This window comes from Danio rerio, chromosome 11, assembly GCF_052040795.2.
Source record: "Danio rerio strain M-AB ecotype USA chromosome 11, GRCz13ab, whole genome shotgun sequence".
In the NCBI taxonomy this organism is placed as follows: domain Eukaryota; kingdom Metazoa; phylum Chordata; class Actinopteri; order Cypriniformes; family Danionidae; genus Danio; species Danio rerio.
Genome location: NC_141031.1, coordinates 6,824,452 through 6,842,500, shown reverse-complemented (window position 1 = coordinate 6,842,500; position 18,049 = coordinate 6,824,452). Strand labels below are relative to the sequence as shown.

Here is an 18,049-nt window from a genome sequence, read left to right as displayed (position 1 = left end):
GCTGCTGGCTAGACTGAGTTAAATGAGCTCAGCCGTTAGTCTGTAGGACAGTCAGATGCAAAGTTATGAGCTCACAAAGTTTGATCCAATGTAAAGTCAATGAGAGTCTTTTGCAATGGAAGTCTATGGGACGGTTTCTAGGGTCCAAAAGTGGTTGCTAGGGCGTGGCCAGAAAGTTTAAAGGTGATCAGTCATTGGCAGTTTGATAGTCTGAGTTAAATGAGCCCAGTTAGAAGTCTGTGTGACATTCTGATGCGGAGTTATGAGGTCACAAAGTTTGATCCAATGTTACGTCTATGGGATTTTTCCGACGGTCCCGGGACGTTTTTCGGAAAACCGAAAGTCGGATCAGTCGGAAAAGATATAGCAACTCGAGTCAGAATAGTTCGGAGGTCTGACCCGAGTTTGATGGTCATAGCTTGAATGGCCTAGGACGAGATAGAGTTTAATTTTTAGTCTCAGAAGAAGAATAATAATATTAACTAGATTCTTAAAGTTTGAGAACAAACTTTGAGGCTGGCTTGTGAAAGCCTGACGGTAATAGTTTATTTAGTTTAAACAGTTTTAAAAAGTATGAAAAGATAGATAGATAGATAGATAGATAGATAGATAGATAGATAGATAGATAGATAGATAGATAGATAGATAGATAGATAGATTAGCATGTTATTACCATGATTTTAACGTGAAATAGCATGTTGTTAGCATGATTCTAGCATGAATTAGCATGTTACTAGCATGATTTTACCATGAATTAGCATGTTGTTAGCATGATTTTAGCATGAATTAGCATGTTACTAGCATGATTTTAGCAATAATTAGCATGTTGTTAGCATGATTTTAACATGAATTAGCATGTTGTTAGCACGATTCTAGCATGAATTAGCATGTTACTAGCATGATTCTAGCATGAATTAGCATGTTACTAGCATGATTTTAGCATGAATTAGCACAATTCTAGCATGAATTAGCATGTTGTTAGCATGATTCTAGCATGAATTAGCATGTTGTTAGCATGATTCTAGCATGATTTAGCATGTTACTAGCAAGATTCTAGCATGAATTAGCATGCTACTAGCATGATTCTAGCATAAATTAGCATGTTGTTAGCATGCTTCTAGCGTGAATCAGCATGTTACTAGCATGATTCTAGCATGAATTAGCATGTTACTAGCATGATTCTAGCATGAATTAGCATGTTACTAGCATGATTCTAGCATGATTTAGCATTTCACTAGCATGATTCTAGCATGAATTAGCATGTTGTTAGCATGATTCTAGCATGAATTAGCATGTTGTTAGCATGATTCTAGCATGAATTAGCATGTTGTTAGCATGATTCTAGCATGAATTAGCATGTTGTTAGCATGATTCTAGCATGAATTAGCATGTTGTTAGCATGATTCTAGCATGAATTAGCATGTTACTAGCATGATTCTAGCATGAATTAGCATGTTGTTAGCATGATTATAGCATGAATTAGCATGTTACTAGCATGATTCTAGCATGAATTAGCATGTTGTTAGCATGATTCTAGCATGAATTAGCATGTTACTAGCATGTTTCTAGCATGAATTAGCATGTTGTTAGCACGATGCTAGCATGAATTAGCATGATACTAGCATGATTCTAGCATGAATTAGAATGTTACTAGCATGAATCTAGCATGAATTAGCATGTTGTTAGCATGATTCTAGCATGGATTAGCATGTTACTAGCATGATTTTAGCATAAATTAGCATGATTCTAGCATGAATTAGCATGTTGTTAGGATGATTCTAGCATGAATTAGCATGTGACTAGCATGATTCTAGCATGAATTAGCATGTTGTTAGCATGATGGATAGATAGATAGATAGATAGATAGATAGATAGATAGATAGATAGATAGATAGATAGATAGATAGATAGATAGATAGATAGATAGATAGATAGATAGAGACAGACAGACAGACAGACAGACAGATAGATAGATAGATAGATAGATAGGTAGAGGTAGATAGATAAAGATAGATAGATAGATAGATAGATAGATAGATAGATAGATAGATAGATAGATAGATAGATAGATAGGTAGATAGGTAGAGATAGATAGATAGATAGATAGATAGATAGATAGATAGATAGATAGATAGATAGATAGATAGATAGATAGAAAGATAGATAGAGACAGACAGACAGACAGACAGACAGACAGACAGATAGATAGATAGATAGATAGATAGATAGATAGATAGATAGATAGATAGATAGGTAGAGGTAGATAGATAAAGATAGATAGATAGATAGATAGATAGATAGATAGATAGATAGATAGATAGATAGATAGATAGATAGATAGATAGATAGATAGATAGATAGATAGATAGATAGATGGTGTAAGAGCATGAGTCAAACAAGCCAACCCCCGCCTCTCTACGATGTTCTGATGCTGAGATATAGCTGGTGCCATATCGTTGCTAGGTTAGTCTGTTTTGTTGCTATGGAGTTGATTGACAGCTTAGACTGATGATGTATCAAAGCTTCTTGCCAGTATGAACAGTTAAACACAACCCCCGATGTCTCTATCACACTGCAGCATGACAATATCAGTCTGAACCTCTTTAATGGCAGTCTATGGGACAGTTGCTAGGGTGCAGTATCTGGTTGTTAGGGTGTGGCTAGAAAGTTAAAAGGCCATCGGTGATTGGCTGCTGGCTAGACTGAGTTAAATGAGCCTAGCCATTAGTCTGTAGGACAATCTGATGCAGAGTTATGAGCTCACAAAGTTTGATCCCATGTAAAGTCAATGAGAGTCTTTTGCAATGGAAGTCTATGGGACGGTTTCTAGGGTCCAAAAGTGGTTGCTAGGGCGTGGCCAGAAAGTTTAAAGGTGATCAGTCATTGGCAGTTTGATAGTCTGAGTTAAATGAGCCCAGTTAGAAGTCTGTGTGACATTCTGATGCGGAGTTATGAGGTCACAAAGTTTGATCCAATGTAACGTCTATGGGATTTTTCCGACGGTCCCGGGACGTTTTTCGGGAAACCGAAAGTCGGATCAGTCGGAAAGGATATAGCAACTCGAGTCAGAATAGTTCGGAGGTCTGACCCAAGTTTGATGGTCATAGCTTGAATGGCCTAGGAGGAGATAGAGTTTAATTTTTAGTCTCAGAAGAAGAATAATATAGAAAAATAATAATAAGTTTAATAGGATAACAGTAGTCTGGCTTGCTACACAAGCCAGCCTAACTAGATTCTTAAAGTTTGAGAACAAACTTTGAGGCTGGCTTGTGAAAGCCTGACGGTAATAGTTTATTTAGTTTAAACAGTTTTAAAAAGTAAGAATAGATAGATAGATGATAGATAGATAGATAGATAGATAGATAGATAGATAGATAGATAGATAGATAGATAGATAGATAGATAGATAGATAGATAGATAGATAGATAGATTAGCATGTTATTACCATGATTTTAACGTGAATTAGCATGTTGTTAGCAAGATTCTAGCATGAATTAGCATGTTACTAGCATGATTTTAGCATGAATTAGCATGTTGTTAGCATGATTTTAGCATGAATTAGCATGTTACTAGCATGATTTTAGCATGAATTAGCATGTTGTTAGCATGATTTTAACATGAATTAGCATGTTGTTAGCACGATTCTAGCATGAATTAGCATGTTACTAGCATGATTCTAGCATGAATTAGCATGTACCTAGCATGATTTTAACATGAATTAGCATGTTACTAGCATGATTTTAGCATGAATTAGCACAATTCTAGCATGAATTAGCATGTTGTTAGCATGATTCTAGCATTAATTAGCATGTTGTTAGCATGATTCTAGCATGATTTAGCATGTTACTAGCAAGATTCTAGCATGAAATAGCATGCTACTAGCATGATTCTAGCATAAATTAGCATGTTGTTAGCATGCTTCTAGCATGAATTAGCATGTTACTAGCATGATTCTAGCATGAATTAGCATGTTGTTAGCATGATTCTAACATGAATTAGCATGTTATTAGCATGATTCTAGCATGAATTAGCATGTTGTTAGCATGATCCTAGCATGAATTAGCATTTGACTAGCATGATTCTAGCATGAATTAGCATGTTCCTAGCATGATTCTAGCATGAATTAGCATGTTGTTAGCATGATTCTAACATGAATTAGCATGCTACTAGCATGATTCTAGCACGAATTAGCATGTTGTTAGCATGATTCTAACATGAATTAGCATGTAACTAGCATGATTCTAGCATGAATTAGCATGTTGTTAGCATGATTCTAGCATGAATTAGCATGTGACTAGCATGATTCTAGCATGAATTAGCATGTTGTTAGCATGATTCTAGTATGAATTAGCATGTGACTGGCATGATTCTAGCATGAATTAGCATGTGACTAGCATGATTCTAGCATGAATTAGCATGTAACTAGCATGATTCTTGCATGAATTAGCATGTTGTTAGCATGATGGACAGATAGATAGATAGATAGATAGATAGAGGTAGATAGATAGATAGATAGATAGATAGATAGATAGATAGATAGATAGATAGATAGATAGATAGATAGATAGATAGATAGATAGATAGATAGAGGTAGGTAGGTAGATAAATAGAGGTACGTAGATAGATAGATAGATAGATAGATAGATAGATAGATAGATAGATAGATAGATAGATAGATAGATAGATAGATAAATAGATAGATAGATAGATAGATAGAGGTAGATAGATAGATAGATAGATAGATAGATAGATAGATAGATAGATAGATAGATAGATAGATAGATAGATAGATAGATAGATAGATAGAGGTAGGTAGGTAGGTAGATAGATAGATAGATAGATAGATAGATAGATAGATAGATAGATAGATAGATAGATAGATAGATAGATAGATAGATAGATAGATAGATAGATAGATAGATAGATAGATAGATAGAGGTAGGTAGGTAGATAGATAGAGGTAGATAGATAGATAGATAGATAGATAGATAGATAGATAGATAGATAGATAGATAGATAGATAGATAGATAGATAGATAGATAGATAGATAGATAGATAGATAGATAGATAGATAGATAGATAGATAGATAGATAGATAGATAGATGGTGTGCGAGCCTGATTCAAACAAGCCAACCCCCGCCTCTCTACGATGTTCTGATGCTGAGATATAGCTGCTATTATATCGTTGCTAGGTTAGTCTGTTTTGTTGCTATGGAGTTGATTGACAGCTTAGACTGATGATGTATCAAAGCTTCTTGCCAGTATGAACAGTTAAAAACAACCCCCATGTCTCTATCACACTGCAGCATGACAATATCAGTCTGAACCTCTTTAATGGCAGTCTATGGGACAGTTGCTAGGGTGCAGTATCTGGTTGTTAGGGTGTGGCTAGATAGTTAAAAGGCCATCAGTGATTGGCTGCTGGCTAGACTGAGTTAAATGAGCTCAATCATTAGTCTGTAGGACAGTCTGATGCAGAGTTATGAGCTCACAAAGTTTGATCCCATGTAAAGTCAATGAGAGTATTTTGCAATGGAAGTCTATGGGACGGTTTCTAGGGTACAAAAGTGGTTGCTAGGGCGTGGCCAGAAAGTTTAAAGGTGGTCAGTCATTGGCAGTTTGATAGTCTGAGTTAAATGAGCCCAGTTAGAAGTCTGTGTGACATTCTGATGCGGAGTTATGAGGTCACAAAGTTTGATCCAATGTTACGTCTATGGGATTTTTCCGACGGTCCCGGGACGTTTTTCGGAAAACCGAAAGTCGGATCAGTCGGAAAGGATATAGCAACTCGAGTCAGAATAGTTCGGAGGTCTGACCCGAGTTTGATGGTCATAGCTTGAATGGCCTAGGACGAGATAGAGTTTAATTTTTAGTCTCAGAAGAAGAATAATAAATATAATAATAAGTTTAATAGGATAACAGTAGTCTGGCTTGCTACACAAGCCAGCCTAATAATAATAAGTTTAATAGGATAACAGTAGTCTGGCTTGCTACACAAGCCAGCCTAATAATAAAAATAATAATAAGTTTAATAGGATAACAGTAGTCTGGCTTGCTACACAAGCCAGCCTAATAACTAGATTCTTAAAGTTTGAGAACAAACTTTGAGGCTGGCTTGTGAAAGCCTGACGGTAATAGTTAATTTAGTTTAAACAGTTTTTAAAAGTATGAAAAGATTGATAGATAGATAGATAGATAGATAGATAGATATAGATAGATAGATAGATAGATAGATAGATAGATAGATTAGCATGGTATTAGCATGATTCTAACGTGAATTAGCATGTTGTTAGCATGATTCTAGCGTGAATTACCAAGTTGTTAGCATGATTTTAGCATGAATTAGCATGTTGTTAGCATGATTCTAGCATAAATTAGCATGTTGCTAGCACAATTATAGCATGAATTAGCATGTTACTAGCATGATTTTAGCATAAATTAGAATATTGTTAGCATGATTTTAGCATGAATTAGCATGTTGTTAGCATGATTCTAGCATGAATTGGCATGTTACTAGCATGATTCTAGCATGAATTAGCAAGTTACTAGCACGTTTCTAGCATGAATTAGCATGTTGTTAGCACGATTCTAGCATGAATTAGCATGTTGTTAGCACGATTCTAGCATGACTTACCATGTTACTAGCACGATTCTAGCATGAATTAGCATGTTACTAGCACAATTCTAGCATGAATTAGCATGTTGTTAGCACGATTATAGCATGAATTAGTATGTTACTAGCATGATTCTAGCATGAATTAGCATGTTACTAGCACGATTCTAGCATGAATTAGCATGTTGTTAGCACGATTCTAGCATGAATTAGCATGTTACTAGCATGATTCTAGCATGAATTAGCATGTTACTAGCATAATTTTAGCATTAATTAGCATGATTCTAGCATGAATTAGCATGTTGTTAGCATGATTTTAGCATGATTTAGCATGTTACCAGCATGATTCTAGCATGAATTAGCATGTTACTAGCATGATTCTAGCATGAATTAGCATGTAACTAGCATGATTCTAGCATAAATTAGCATGTTGTTAGCACGATTCTAGCATGAATTAGCATGTTACTAGCATGATTCTAGCATGAATTAGCATGTTACTAACACGATTCTATCATGAATTAGCATGTTGTTAGCATGATTCTAGCATAAATTAGCATGTTACTAGCATGATTTTAGCATGAATTAGCATGTTGTTAGCATGATTCTAGCATGAATTAACATGTTACTAGCATGATTCTAGCATGAATTAGCATGTTGTTAGCATGATTCTAGCATGAATTAGCATGTTGTTAGCATGATTCTAGCATGAATTAGCATGTTACTAGCATGATTCTACCATGAATTAGCATGTAACTAGCATGATTCTAGCATGAATTAGCATGTTCTTAGCATGATGGATAGATAGATAGATAGATAGATAGATAGATAGATAGATAGATAGATAGATAGATAGATAGATAGATAGATAGATAGATAGATAGATAGATAGATATAGGTAGGTAGATAGATAGATAGATAGATAGATAGATAGATAGATAGATAGATAGATAGATAGATAGATAGATAGATAGATAGATAGATAGATAGATAGATATAGGTAGATAGATAGATAGATAGATAGATAGATAGATAGATAGATAGATAGATAGATAGATAGATAGATAGATATAGGTAGATAGATAGATAGATAGATAGATAGATAGATAGATAGATAGATAGATAGAGGTAGATAGATAGATAGATAGATAGATAGATAGATAGATAGATAGATAGATAGATAGATAGATAGATAGATAGATAGATAGATATAGGTAGATAGATCGATAGATAGATAGATAGAGGTAGATAGATAGATGGATAGATAGATAGATAGATAGATAGATAGATAGATAGATAGATAGAGATAGATAGATAGATAGATAGATAGATAGATAGATAGATAGATAGATAGATAGATAGATAGATATAGGTAGATAGATGGATAGATAGATAGATATAGATAGATAGATAGATAGATAGATAGATAGATAGATAGATAGATAGATAGATAGATAGATAGATAGATAGATAGATAGATAGATAGATAGATAGATGGTGTAAGAGCATGAGTCAAACAAGCCAACCCCCGCCTCTCTACGATGTTCTGATGCTGAGATATAGCTGGTGCCATATCGTTGCTAGGTTAGTCTGTTTTGTTGCTATGGAGTTGATTGACAGCTTAGACTGATGATGTATCAAAGCTTCTTGCCAGTATGAACAGTTAAAAACAACCCCCATGTCTCTATCACAGTGCAGCATGACAATATCAGTCTGAACCTCTTTAATTGCAGTCTATGGGACAGTTGCTAGGGTGCAGTATCTAGTTGTTAGGGTGTGGCTAGAAAGTTAAAAGGCCATCGGTGATTGGCTGCTGGCTAGACTGAGTTAAATGAGCTCAGCCATTAGTCTGTAGGACAGTCTGATGCAGAGTTATGAGCTCACAAAGTTTGATCCCATGTAAAGTCAATGAGAGTCTTTTGCAATGGAAGTCTATGGGACGGTTTCTAGGGTCCAAAAGTGGTTGCTAGGGCGTGGCCAGAAAGTTTAAAGGTGGTCAGTCATTGGCAGTTTGATAGTCTGAGTTAAATGAGCCCAGTTAGAAGTCTGTGTGACATTCTGATGCGGAGTTATGAGGTCACAAAGTTTGATCCAATGTTAAGTCTATGGGATTTTTCCGACGGTCCCGGGACGTTTTTCGGAAAACCGAAAGTCGGATCAGTCGGAAAAGATATAGCAACTCGAGTCAGAATAGTTCGGAGGTCTGACCCGAGTTTGATGGTCATAGCTTGAAAGGCCTAGGACGAGATAGAGTTTAATTTTTAGTCTCAGAAGAAGAATAATAATATTAATAATAACTAGATTCTTAAAGTTTGAGAACAAACTTTGAGGCTGGCTTGTGAAAGCCTGACGGTAATAGTTTATTTAGTTTAAACAGTTTTAAAAAGTATGAAAAGATAGATAGATAGATAAATAGATAGATAGATAGATAGATAGATAGATAGATAGATAGATAGATAGATGTTGTTAGCATGATTTTAGCATGAATTAGCATGTTGTTAGCATGATTTTAGCATGAATTAGCATGTTACTAGCATGATTTTAGCAATAATTAGCATGTTGTTAGCATGATTTTAACATGAATTAGCATGTTGTTAGCACGATTCTAGCATGAATTAGCATGTTACTAGCATGATTCTAGCATGAATTAGCATGTTACTAGCATGATTTTAGCATGAATTAGCACAATTCTAGCATGAATTAGCATGTTGTTAGCATGATTCTAGCATGAATTAGCATGTTGTTAGCATGATTCTAGCATGATTTAGCATGTTACTAGCAAGATTCTAGCATGAATTAGCATGCTACTAGCATTATTTTAGCATAAATTAGCATGTTGTTAGCATGCTTCTAGCATGAATTAGCATGTTACTAGCATGATTCTAGCATGAATTAGCATGTTGTTAGCATGATTCTAGCATGAATTAGCATGTTGTAAGCATGATTCTAGCATGAATTAGCATGTTGTTAGCATGATTCTAGCATGAATTAGCATGTTACTAGCATAATTCTAGCATGAATTAGCATGTTGTTAGCATGATTATAGCATTAATTAGCATGTTGTTAGCATGATTCTAGCATGAATTAGCATGTTGTTAGCATGATTCTAGCATGAATTAGCATGTTGTTAGCATGATTCTAGCATGAATTAGCATGTTACTAGCATGATTCTAGCATGAATTAGCATGTTGTTAGCATGATTATAGCATGAATTAGCATGTTAGTAGCACGATTCTAGCATGAATTAGCATGTTGTAGCATGATTCTAGCATAAATTAGCATGTTACTAGCATGATTCTAGCATGAATTAGCATGTTGTTAGCACGATGCTAGCATGAATTAGCATGTTGTTAGCATGATTCTAACATGAATTAGCATGTTACTAGCATGATTCTAGCATGAATTAGCATGTTGTTAGCATGATTCTAGCATGAATTAGCATTTCACTAGCATGATTCTATCATGAATTAGCATTTCACTAGCATGATTCTAGCATGAATTAGCATGTGACTAGCATGATTCTAGCATGGATTAGCATGTGACTAGCATGATTCTAGCATGAATTAGCATGTAACTAGCATGATTCTAGCATGAATTAGCATGTTGTTAGCATGATGGATAGATAGATAGATAGATAGATAGATAGATAGATAGATAGATAGATAGATAGATAGATAGATAGATAGATAGATAGATAGATAGATGGAGTGCGAGCATGAGTCAAACAAGCCAACCCCCGCCTCTCTACGATGTTCTGATGCTGAGATATAGCTGGTGCCATATCGTTGCTAGGTTAGTCTGTTTTGTTGCTATGGAGTTGATTGACAGCTTAGACTGATGATGTATCAAAGCTTTTTGCCAGTATGAACAGTTAAACACAACCCCCATGTCTCTATCACACTGCAGCATGACAATATCAGTCTGAACCTCTTTAATTGCAGTCTATGGGACAGTTGCTAGGGTGCAGTATCTGGTTGTTAGGGTGTGGCTAGAAAGTTAAAAGGCCATCAGTGATTGGCTGCTGGCTAGACTGAGTTAAATGAGCTCAGCCATTAGTCTGTAGGACAGTCTGATGCAGAGTTATGAGCTCACAAAGTTTGATCCCATGTAAAGTCAATGAGAGTCTTTTGCAATGGAAGTCTATGGGACGGTTTCTAGGGTCCAAAAGTGGTTGCTAGGGCGTGGCCAGAAAGTTTAAAGGTGATCAGTCATTGGCAGTTTGATAGTCTGAGTTAAATGAGCCCAGTTAGAAGTCTGTGTGACATTCTGATGCGGAGTTATGAGGTCACAAAGTTTGATCCAATGTTACGTCTATGGGATTTTTCCGACGGTCCCGGGACGTTTTTCGGGAAACCGAAAGTCGGATCAGTCGGAAAGGATATAGCAACTCGAGTCAGAATAGTTCGGAGGTCTGACCCAAGTTTGATGGTCATAGCTTGAATGGCCTAGGAGGAGATAGAGTTTAATTTTTAGTCTCAGAAGAAGAATAATATAGAAAAATAATAATAAGTTTAATAGGATAACAGTAGTCTGGCTTGCTACACAAGCCAGCCTAATAAGTTTAATAGGATAACAGTAGTCTGGCTTGCTACACAAGCCAGCCTAATAATAATATTAAGTTTAATAGGATAACAGTAGTCTGGCTTGCTACACAAGCCAGCCTAATAAGTTTATACATTATAGGAAATAAAGGCAAGCGATCAGTCAATATGCAGAATGTACGTGCTTACATTAATCATTAACTTATCTTTGCGCTCAGCCAAAACACGTTACCTGAGAACAAGTAATAGATTCCAGTGACCAAAATCAGGGAATATGTCGTTAGATACAGACAACAAGATGAATGAAATATCCCGTTTAATAAATATAGTGAGATTAGATCCAGCGGGAGATGCTTAATGAGAAGTCCGACTAGCACAGCTCTTATCTGGGTAGATTGGCTGCAGCGCTTGCCTGAGAGTGTGTGTGTGGTCACGTGATGTGCGTTTTCAGCTTTTTGGTGTGGACGGAGAGCTGTTCAGAAACGCTGGGTGAAACGCGAGTGTGGACGCGGATCGTTTTCATTCTAAAACGCCGTTTTAAAACTAAAACGCACTAGTGTAAACGGGGCCTAAATCTGCCTCTCATTTCAGAGTCTGACACTGTCCACCTGAGGTCACATTTCAGTCATGGACACATGTTTTGAAAGCCTTTCTGAATGAATAAATACATTTGCTGTTTTCAGGGCTGAATTTGTACCAGAACAAGCAGGATCTAGCACCTCTGAAGTCTGATCTGGAACCTGGCACATCTGATCCCCTCCTCTTCACTTACATCTGACAACCCCCTCCCCCTCCCCCCGTTTCCCATTCACACCTTGACACAGACGCTGTCACTTTCGTCCGTATCACCTCTCCCACCTTTGCTAACATGACAGATCTGATACCCCAATCTGTTCAGGGACCTCTCAATTAACGATTATCACAAATTACACAATCTAGGGTGCTGAAATATAATTGGCTAAAGTGCCAGTGGGCGTGTTAAAAAGAACAAAAGACAAACTTGGGAAAAGACAAAGACAGCCATTTCGGCACATAACGCATATTTTCAAAGCAGAATATCTGACTTCAGCATGTTTTCAGATAAACAAGAATGTTCACTTAGCATGTTTCTTAACTATCTGCAAACATACTACGGTATTTTTATACTTTAGAAGAGTCACAAACCTAGATACAGCACCTTTAACTGCTAGCAGTAACTCAACTTTCGTTGCTAATTATAGCCAAGAACTATTCACTAAACAGGAAGCAGCTCACTGATGGAGAAACCCAGATCGTTTTGAAAAAATCTGATAGTAAAATAATAGCCAGCTTAGACCAACAAACTACATGCACAGTGTAGCTGATTCACTGGTATTAAGAAGCCAAAGAATTTCTGTCCATCAAAAACTAACTAGCATGGGTTATTTCAAACATGACACAAAACATTCGTGGATTCAATATGACAGCATTGTTAAAACAGAGTCCTTAAACACAGCCTGAGCTCACGTGCACTGTAACGTCTGCACATCTGGAAGAAATCTAAGGTTCACAGAGGAGTTTAGAATCACACTGGCTCTAAAAATAGACCAGCGCTGTTCTGAGGTTGCAGTAATAACATGATGTGGACTCCTAATAGACAGTGTTTACAATCTTTCAGTATTCAATATATTGTCAAAAGGGTGTTAATATTATCAAAAGACAGACACTATTATTTTTAGACAGGTCAAAACGAAACCTGCTTATGCCGCATGTCAGTGCATTGTTTACATATTTCCATCACACACAGCAAGAATTTGCATTTGTTTTGAATTGCACAGAGCTGCAAACAGGCTACCAAAGATCCCTACATACTATAAATAACTATAAAAGAAATCCACTGTCAGCACATCTCAAATATGTACAAACTAAAAGGCATTTTATACTCAAATACCAACACAATCTCACGGCAATTCGTAACTTTTTCATTTAGTGGCTAATTCGTACAAATTCGCACGATCTAATTCGTACATTTTAGTACGATTTGCGTATCCCCCAATGATGGTTGGGTTTAGGGGTGGGGTTAGGTGCCACGCCTTCTTTTTAAAATCGTACATTTTCTTACGACTGAACTCGTACGAATTCGTATGAATTAGCCACTAAACTGCCAAAACGTAAAATACTTACGTTTTCTCGTAAGATCAGGCTGCAAATACATATAGAAAACCTCAAGTATTTAAACTATTATTGAGTGACTACAGTATGTTAGTTGGTGAACTGAGCTCAGAATTTTGACGCACACTGAAGAACTTCGTTAATTAAACATCATTTAAATAATTACAGTTTTACCATCATGAAAGAAGCATTTCAATAAAATATCCCTTTCATTATTTATTATTTAAAGTATTTATTAGAATAGTAGTAATAATGATGATAATAATAATAATTCTTTACATTTATATAGCGCTTTGCTTTCTCTTTGTGCGGAGGGTTTTCTCGTCGCAACCAGTTTGTCTAGTTAGCTCATAGTGTTCGTTGGCGGACTTAAGATGCAGAGAGGAGCTGACCACGATGACCGGGTTCGAGAAAAATCAGTTCCAGAATTCAGGTAAGACAAAAACAAAATTCAAAAAAATAAAGTGAACAAGTTCATAACAGGGTGAAAATGTGGTCAAATCTGAAAACGTGGTAAAAATCAGACGAGGGCTATCCTTTTTACTGGACGGCTTTTGCAAATTGTTGGTTGGGTTTAGAGAGGTAAGCGGGTGGGGTGGTAAAATTGGTTGGGTTTAGGGAGGGAGGAGGGTGGGTCAGTCGATTGGCCAGTCGTCCAGTCAATCATTCAGCCAATCCGACAGACGTTCGACAGCGCCCTCTGGTGGGTTTACAGCATAGGCTCGAACGAACACTCGCGAGAGACATTCCAGATGCAAAAAAGCGCACACAGCAGCCTCTCGCAGATTTGCGAAAGTAAAAACTGCAAAAATACATACCTCCCGGGACGTATTTCGCGGTCTCCAGAATCTTCCACGGGACTACATTTTCAGAAAGAGCCAGGGTTGTCTTTTCTAGACACGCTTTACTCATTATTTTGGGGGGTATTCACCTGGATGACGCGATGGCAGCCGCACAAAACACACCAGCTAATTGGTGGAGAGGAGACAAAGTGATGAAGCCAATTATCATCAATATACTGTTGATGATTATTGATTATTATTGAGAATGTCTGGGGTAAGATATTGGAGAAGGCATTGAAGATAAATCCAAAGAATCTTGATCATTTCTGGGAGTCCTATATTTTGGTAAAATAAGCAGAATCTAGTGGCCTTTGCCTTTCATATAAGCCACTTCACCCAATGATCAACTAGAAGTCAAGTTATTATTTGTTCCTAAAACTTAAATAGGCGACAAAACTTTTTGTCAGGTAGTGAAGTTTACATGGATTGTAGACATACAAAATACAGTATAAATTTGGTGAACAAAAGGTCATCAATCTGTCTGTCTTGAATAAACATCAAGGTTTTGACATCAAGTTGATTTGCAATTTTTGCATATTTTTTGACGTCATGCCTGATGTCAATTCGATGTCATTTTTTACATCAAGGTGCCCGCTGGAATGCAAGGTAAGACGTCTGATGTTATCAGTCTATTCTGTAAAGTGCCAAAGTAATAAACCTCCTCTTCACTTCACTCTTAGTTAATTCATTCACACTTCAGTTGACCTTCCTGATATGACTTTAGCAACCAAACTACAACACTTTGACAAAGCACACCCTTTAAAACTTGGCAGAAAAAACATTTTCTGTCATAACGTACAGTAAACATCCAAACATACCCAATGCAAGAGTGTCGTCTTCGAGTTGAGCCACAGTTAAAGAGTGAATTCCTTCTGAGGACTCGAGGATCCTTGTGGTACATCTCAAAAAGCAATGGAAACAACTTTAAGTCTTGGTCTTATTGGCAAACAATAAAAACAAACATCCACAAATGCATTTCGGTCTCCTCCAAAGACAGGCAAAACAGTATGCAAACAGGAGGAAATCTTAGGACGGTCTAGTATCCAGTTACAGAACTTCATCCTCAATGTCTGCTGAGCAATAACGTGAAGGTTAAGTTCATGTAGGTCATCCTTCCCAGCTGATATCTCTTCATTAGGAACTCCGTCTACTTTTTGAAACTTGTGCAATTCATGACTACACTATAAAAACTTGTTGTGTCTCTCTCTGAGCAGTAAAAAAAGCACTGCACAAGCCAGTAAACTGATTCTGGGGCTCCCTGGAGGCTAAATTTAGGGGTTCAAGGTCCAGCTAAGTTTCCATATTAGTGTTTCTTAGGCTAAATGTTGGCTGGGCGGGAAGAAGCAAGAGAAGAGAAAAGAAAGAGAGAGGGGGAGGTACAGTCATTGAGCCTGGAGGGTGGTGTGCAGTCACACGCTGCAGCGCTTTGTTTGCATGTGTGTTGTGATAGTTTGTGATGGGTGGCTCCTGTTTCCCCGCCAACACCATCAGAGTAAGATGTGAACACACACGGCATGAAGTGATAACAACACACTCTCGCGCCGGGTGCTGTCCAGACATGCATGCGTCGCTGCCTGCGTACTCGATTCTCAGCGCACACTTATTTCCTCCATTTAGCGAGAGAATAGCCCATGTGAACTTTTAGAACTATAGCCTTGCAAAGCGTCCAATCAGAAATCTAGATTAGAGGCATGTCCGATCAGTTCCCTATTCATGTCTGAACAGAAGTTTCACTCACTTTACTTCAGCTTTTATTAGGAGTCACCACAGTGGAATGAACCGCCAATTACTCTAGCATAAGTTTCATGGAGAGGATGTCCTCCCATCTGCAAACCAGCTCTGAGAGTGAACTAACTCTGGGATACACTCATACACACACATTAATACTCTATGGCATTTGTGTCCAATTATAAATTATTATTATTATGATGATGATTATGAATAATGATATAATTTGGCATTGTGTCCAAGTTTAGTTTGCTACTTTTAGTCTCCTACACCAGTGGTCCCCAACCCCCGGGCTGCGGACCAGTACCAGTCCATGGATCAATTGGTACCTGGCCGCAAAAGAAATCATTCTTTATTTCTGTTTTATTTATTATATGAGTCTCAACATCTTTTATTTTGAAAAATATTTTATTTTGATAAATGACCTTATTCTCTTGCTTACTTCTCAATCACTTGGGTTCCAAAATTTAACCCACGTGCTAGCAAAATGAGAAAGAAATGTTTCTTTGCAAAGGGGAAAATGCCCATGAACTTCCAAGGATTGGATCTGCACACTATTTGCAAAAATACCTCAGCATTATAGCCCCAGCCTTGTGCTGTGTTCCTGTCATGTTTCTGACGAGTGCTTCAGGAATCTACACTCTTACAGCGGGGGATTCGTCAGCTGTTTGTTAAAGGAAGGACCAGAAAAGACTATTGATGTGTGGGACTTTGTAAGAGTTCGACAGGAACTTTACAGTACACAGTTCATGGATCAGTTTCTTCTTCCATTTCACAAGTGTAAGTGCGATTAAAATGGTTGCCTCCTTGTTTTCTCTAGCTTGCAAATTATGTATTTAATTTTGTTTTGTTACTTGTGACCACGTGTAGTGTATGAAATTATATCAGTTTTCCGGCATAAATAACAAAACAGGAGGGTGGTGTGAGATGGGTCTGAAATGCTGGAGACTCCCATGAAAAGTATTTTGGTATTTTGGCTCCTTGCTTGTTTGCATGTATTTTGTGTTTTTATGTACAGTACTTTGGTACCCATTGTAGTTTGTCTAGAAATATATTGAGTTGAGTTCACAGTGAACATTTAGTTTTTAGTTTTTTTGTGAACTATCCCTTAAAGTGAAGTTAGTTTATTACTTTCTGATTTGATTAGGAGACCACTATTATTTCTGAGTTTTTCTGGCACTGAGTAATACTTTACTTTGGTACTTTCCAATCAGGGAGTTTCCAAAAACTATCATTAACCAACAATGGTTCCATATTCTGTCCTTACTAACATACAGTAGATCAGTGATTCAGTGTTTCCTGAATTCATCATTCCGATGAACATTCGCAAACAGCATTGTAAACTTCAGTGGGTGGAACTGCAGAATAGATCTCAACGTGCGGTTAGAAGCATACCTTAATTTCCTCCTAAATATGACACATAGCTTTAAAAATACAAATATAGAATAAGCCAAAGTAATAGAATAGGCCAAAGCAAACATGCTCTAATATCATTGTAAACACTTAAACATGGGGCAAGGCAGTGGCGCAGAAGGTAGTGCTGTCGCCTCACAGCAAGAAGGTCGCTGGATCGCGGGTTCGAACCTCGGCTCACTTCTGTGTGGAGTTTGCATGTTCTCCCTGCCTTCGCGTGGGTTTCCTCGGGGTGCTCCGGTTTCCCCCACAGTCCAAAGCGGTACAGGTGAATTGGGTAGGCTAAATTGTCCGTAGTGTATGAGTGTGTGTGTGTGGATGATTCCCAGAAATGGGTTGCAGCTGGAAGGGCATCCGCTGTGTAAAAACTTGCTGGGTAAGTTGGCGGTTCATTCCGCTGTGGCGACCCCGAAATAATAAAAGTACTAAGCCGACAGGAAAATGAATGAATGACACTTGAACATTTCATTCTGCAGTTTTTAAAACATTAGGATATTTGAGGTGAATTTCAAGAAATGAATAGCTGATTAATAAGTTGCATAAGCATAACCAAATAATGAGTTCAGAGAATGTGTATGACTTTAGTGTGAGCCTCAAACACCACTGTTTTCTCATATAGGTAAACCTTGTGAATGTAAAATCTTACCAGCTGGAACAAAAAACTAACTGTGATGATCCACATGGAAGCTACCTGACAAAACGCTTGTCGCTCTTCCAAGTTTTAGGAGCAACAAATAATAACTTGACTTCTGGTAGATCATTTGGTTTTAAAAGTGGCTTAT

The 18,049-nt window shown here is 37.2% G+C and overlaps 2 protein-coding genes across 6 annotated transcripts in view; both read right to left on the bottom strand.

Moving 5' to 3' along the window:
- ranbp3a (RAN binding protein 3a) overlaps positions 1-18,049 on the bottom strand; it is a 1,280,039-nt gene that overhangs the window by 453,140 nt on the left and 808,850 nt on the right. The window lies entirely within an intron of this gene.
- pde4cb (phosphodiesterase 4C, cAMP-specific b) overlaps positions 1-18,049 on the bottom strand; it is a 162,140-nt gene that overhangs the window by 67,089 nt on the left and 77,002 nt on the right. Inside the window, exon 1 of one of the 4 annotated variants that reach the window (XM_087273150.1) lies at positions 14,945-15,450. The exons of the other annotated variants lie outside the window; for them this stretch is intronic. Within the exon in view, the coding sequence (XP_087129276.1) occupies positions 14,945-15,027 (83 nt within the window). The 5' untranslated portion in view covers positions 15,028-15,450. Of the gene's footprint in view, positions 1-14,944; positions 15,451-18,049 lie in introns of those variants that run through there. 4 annotated transcript variants of the gene reach the window in all.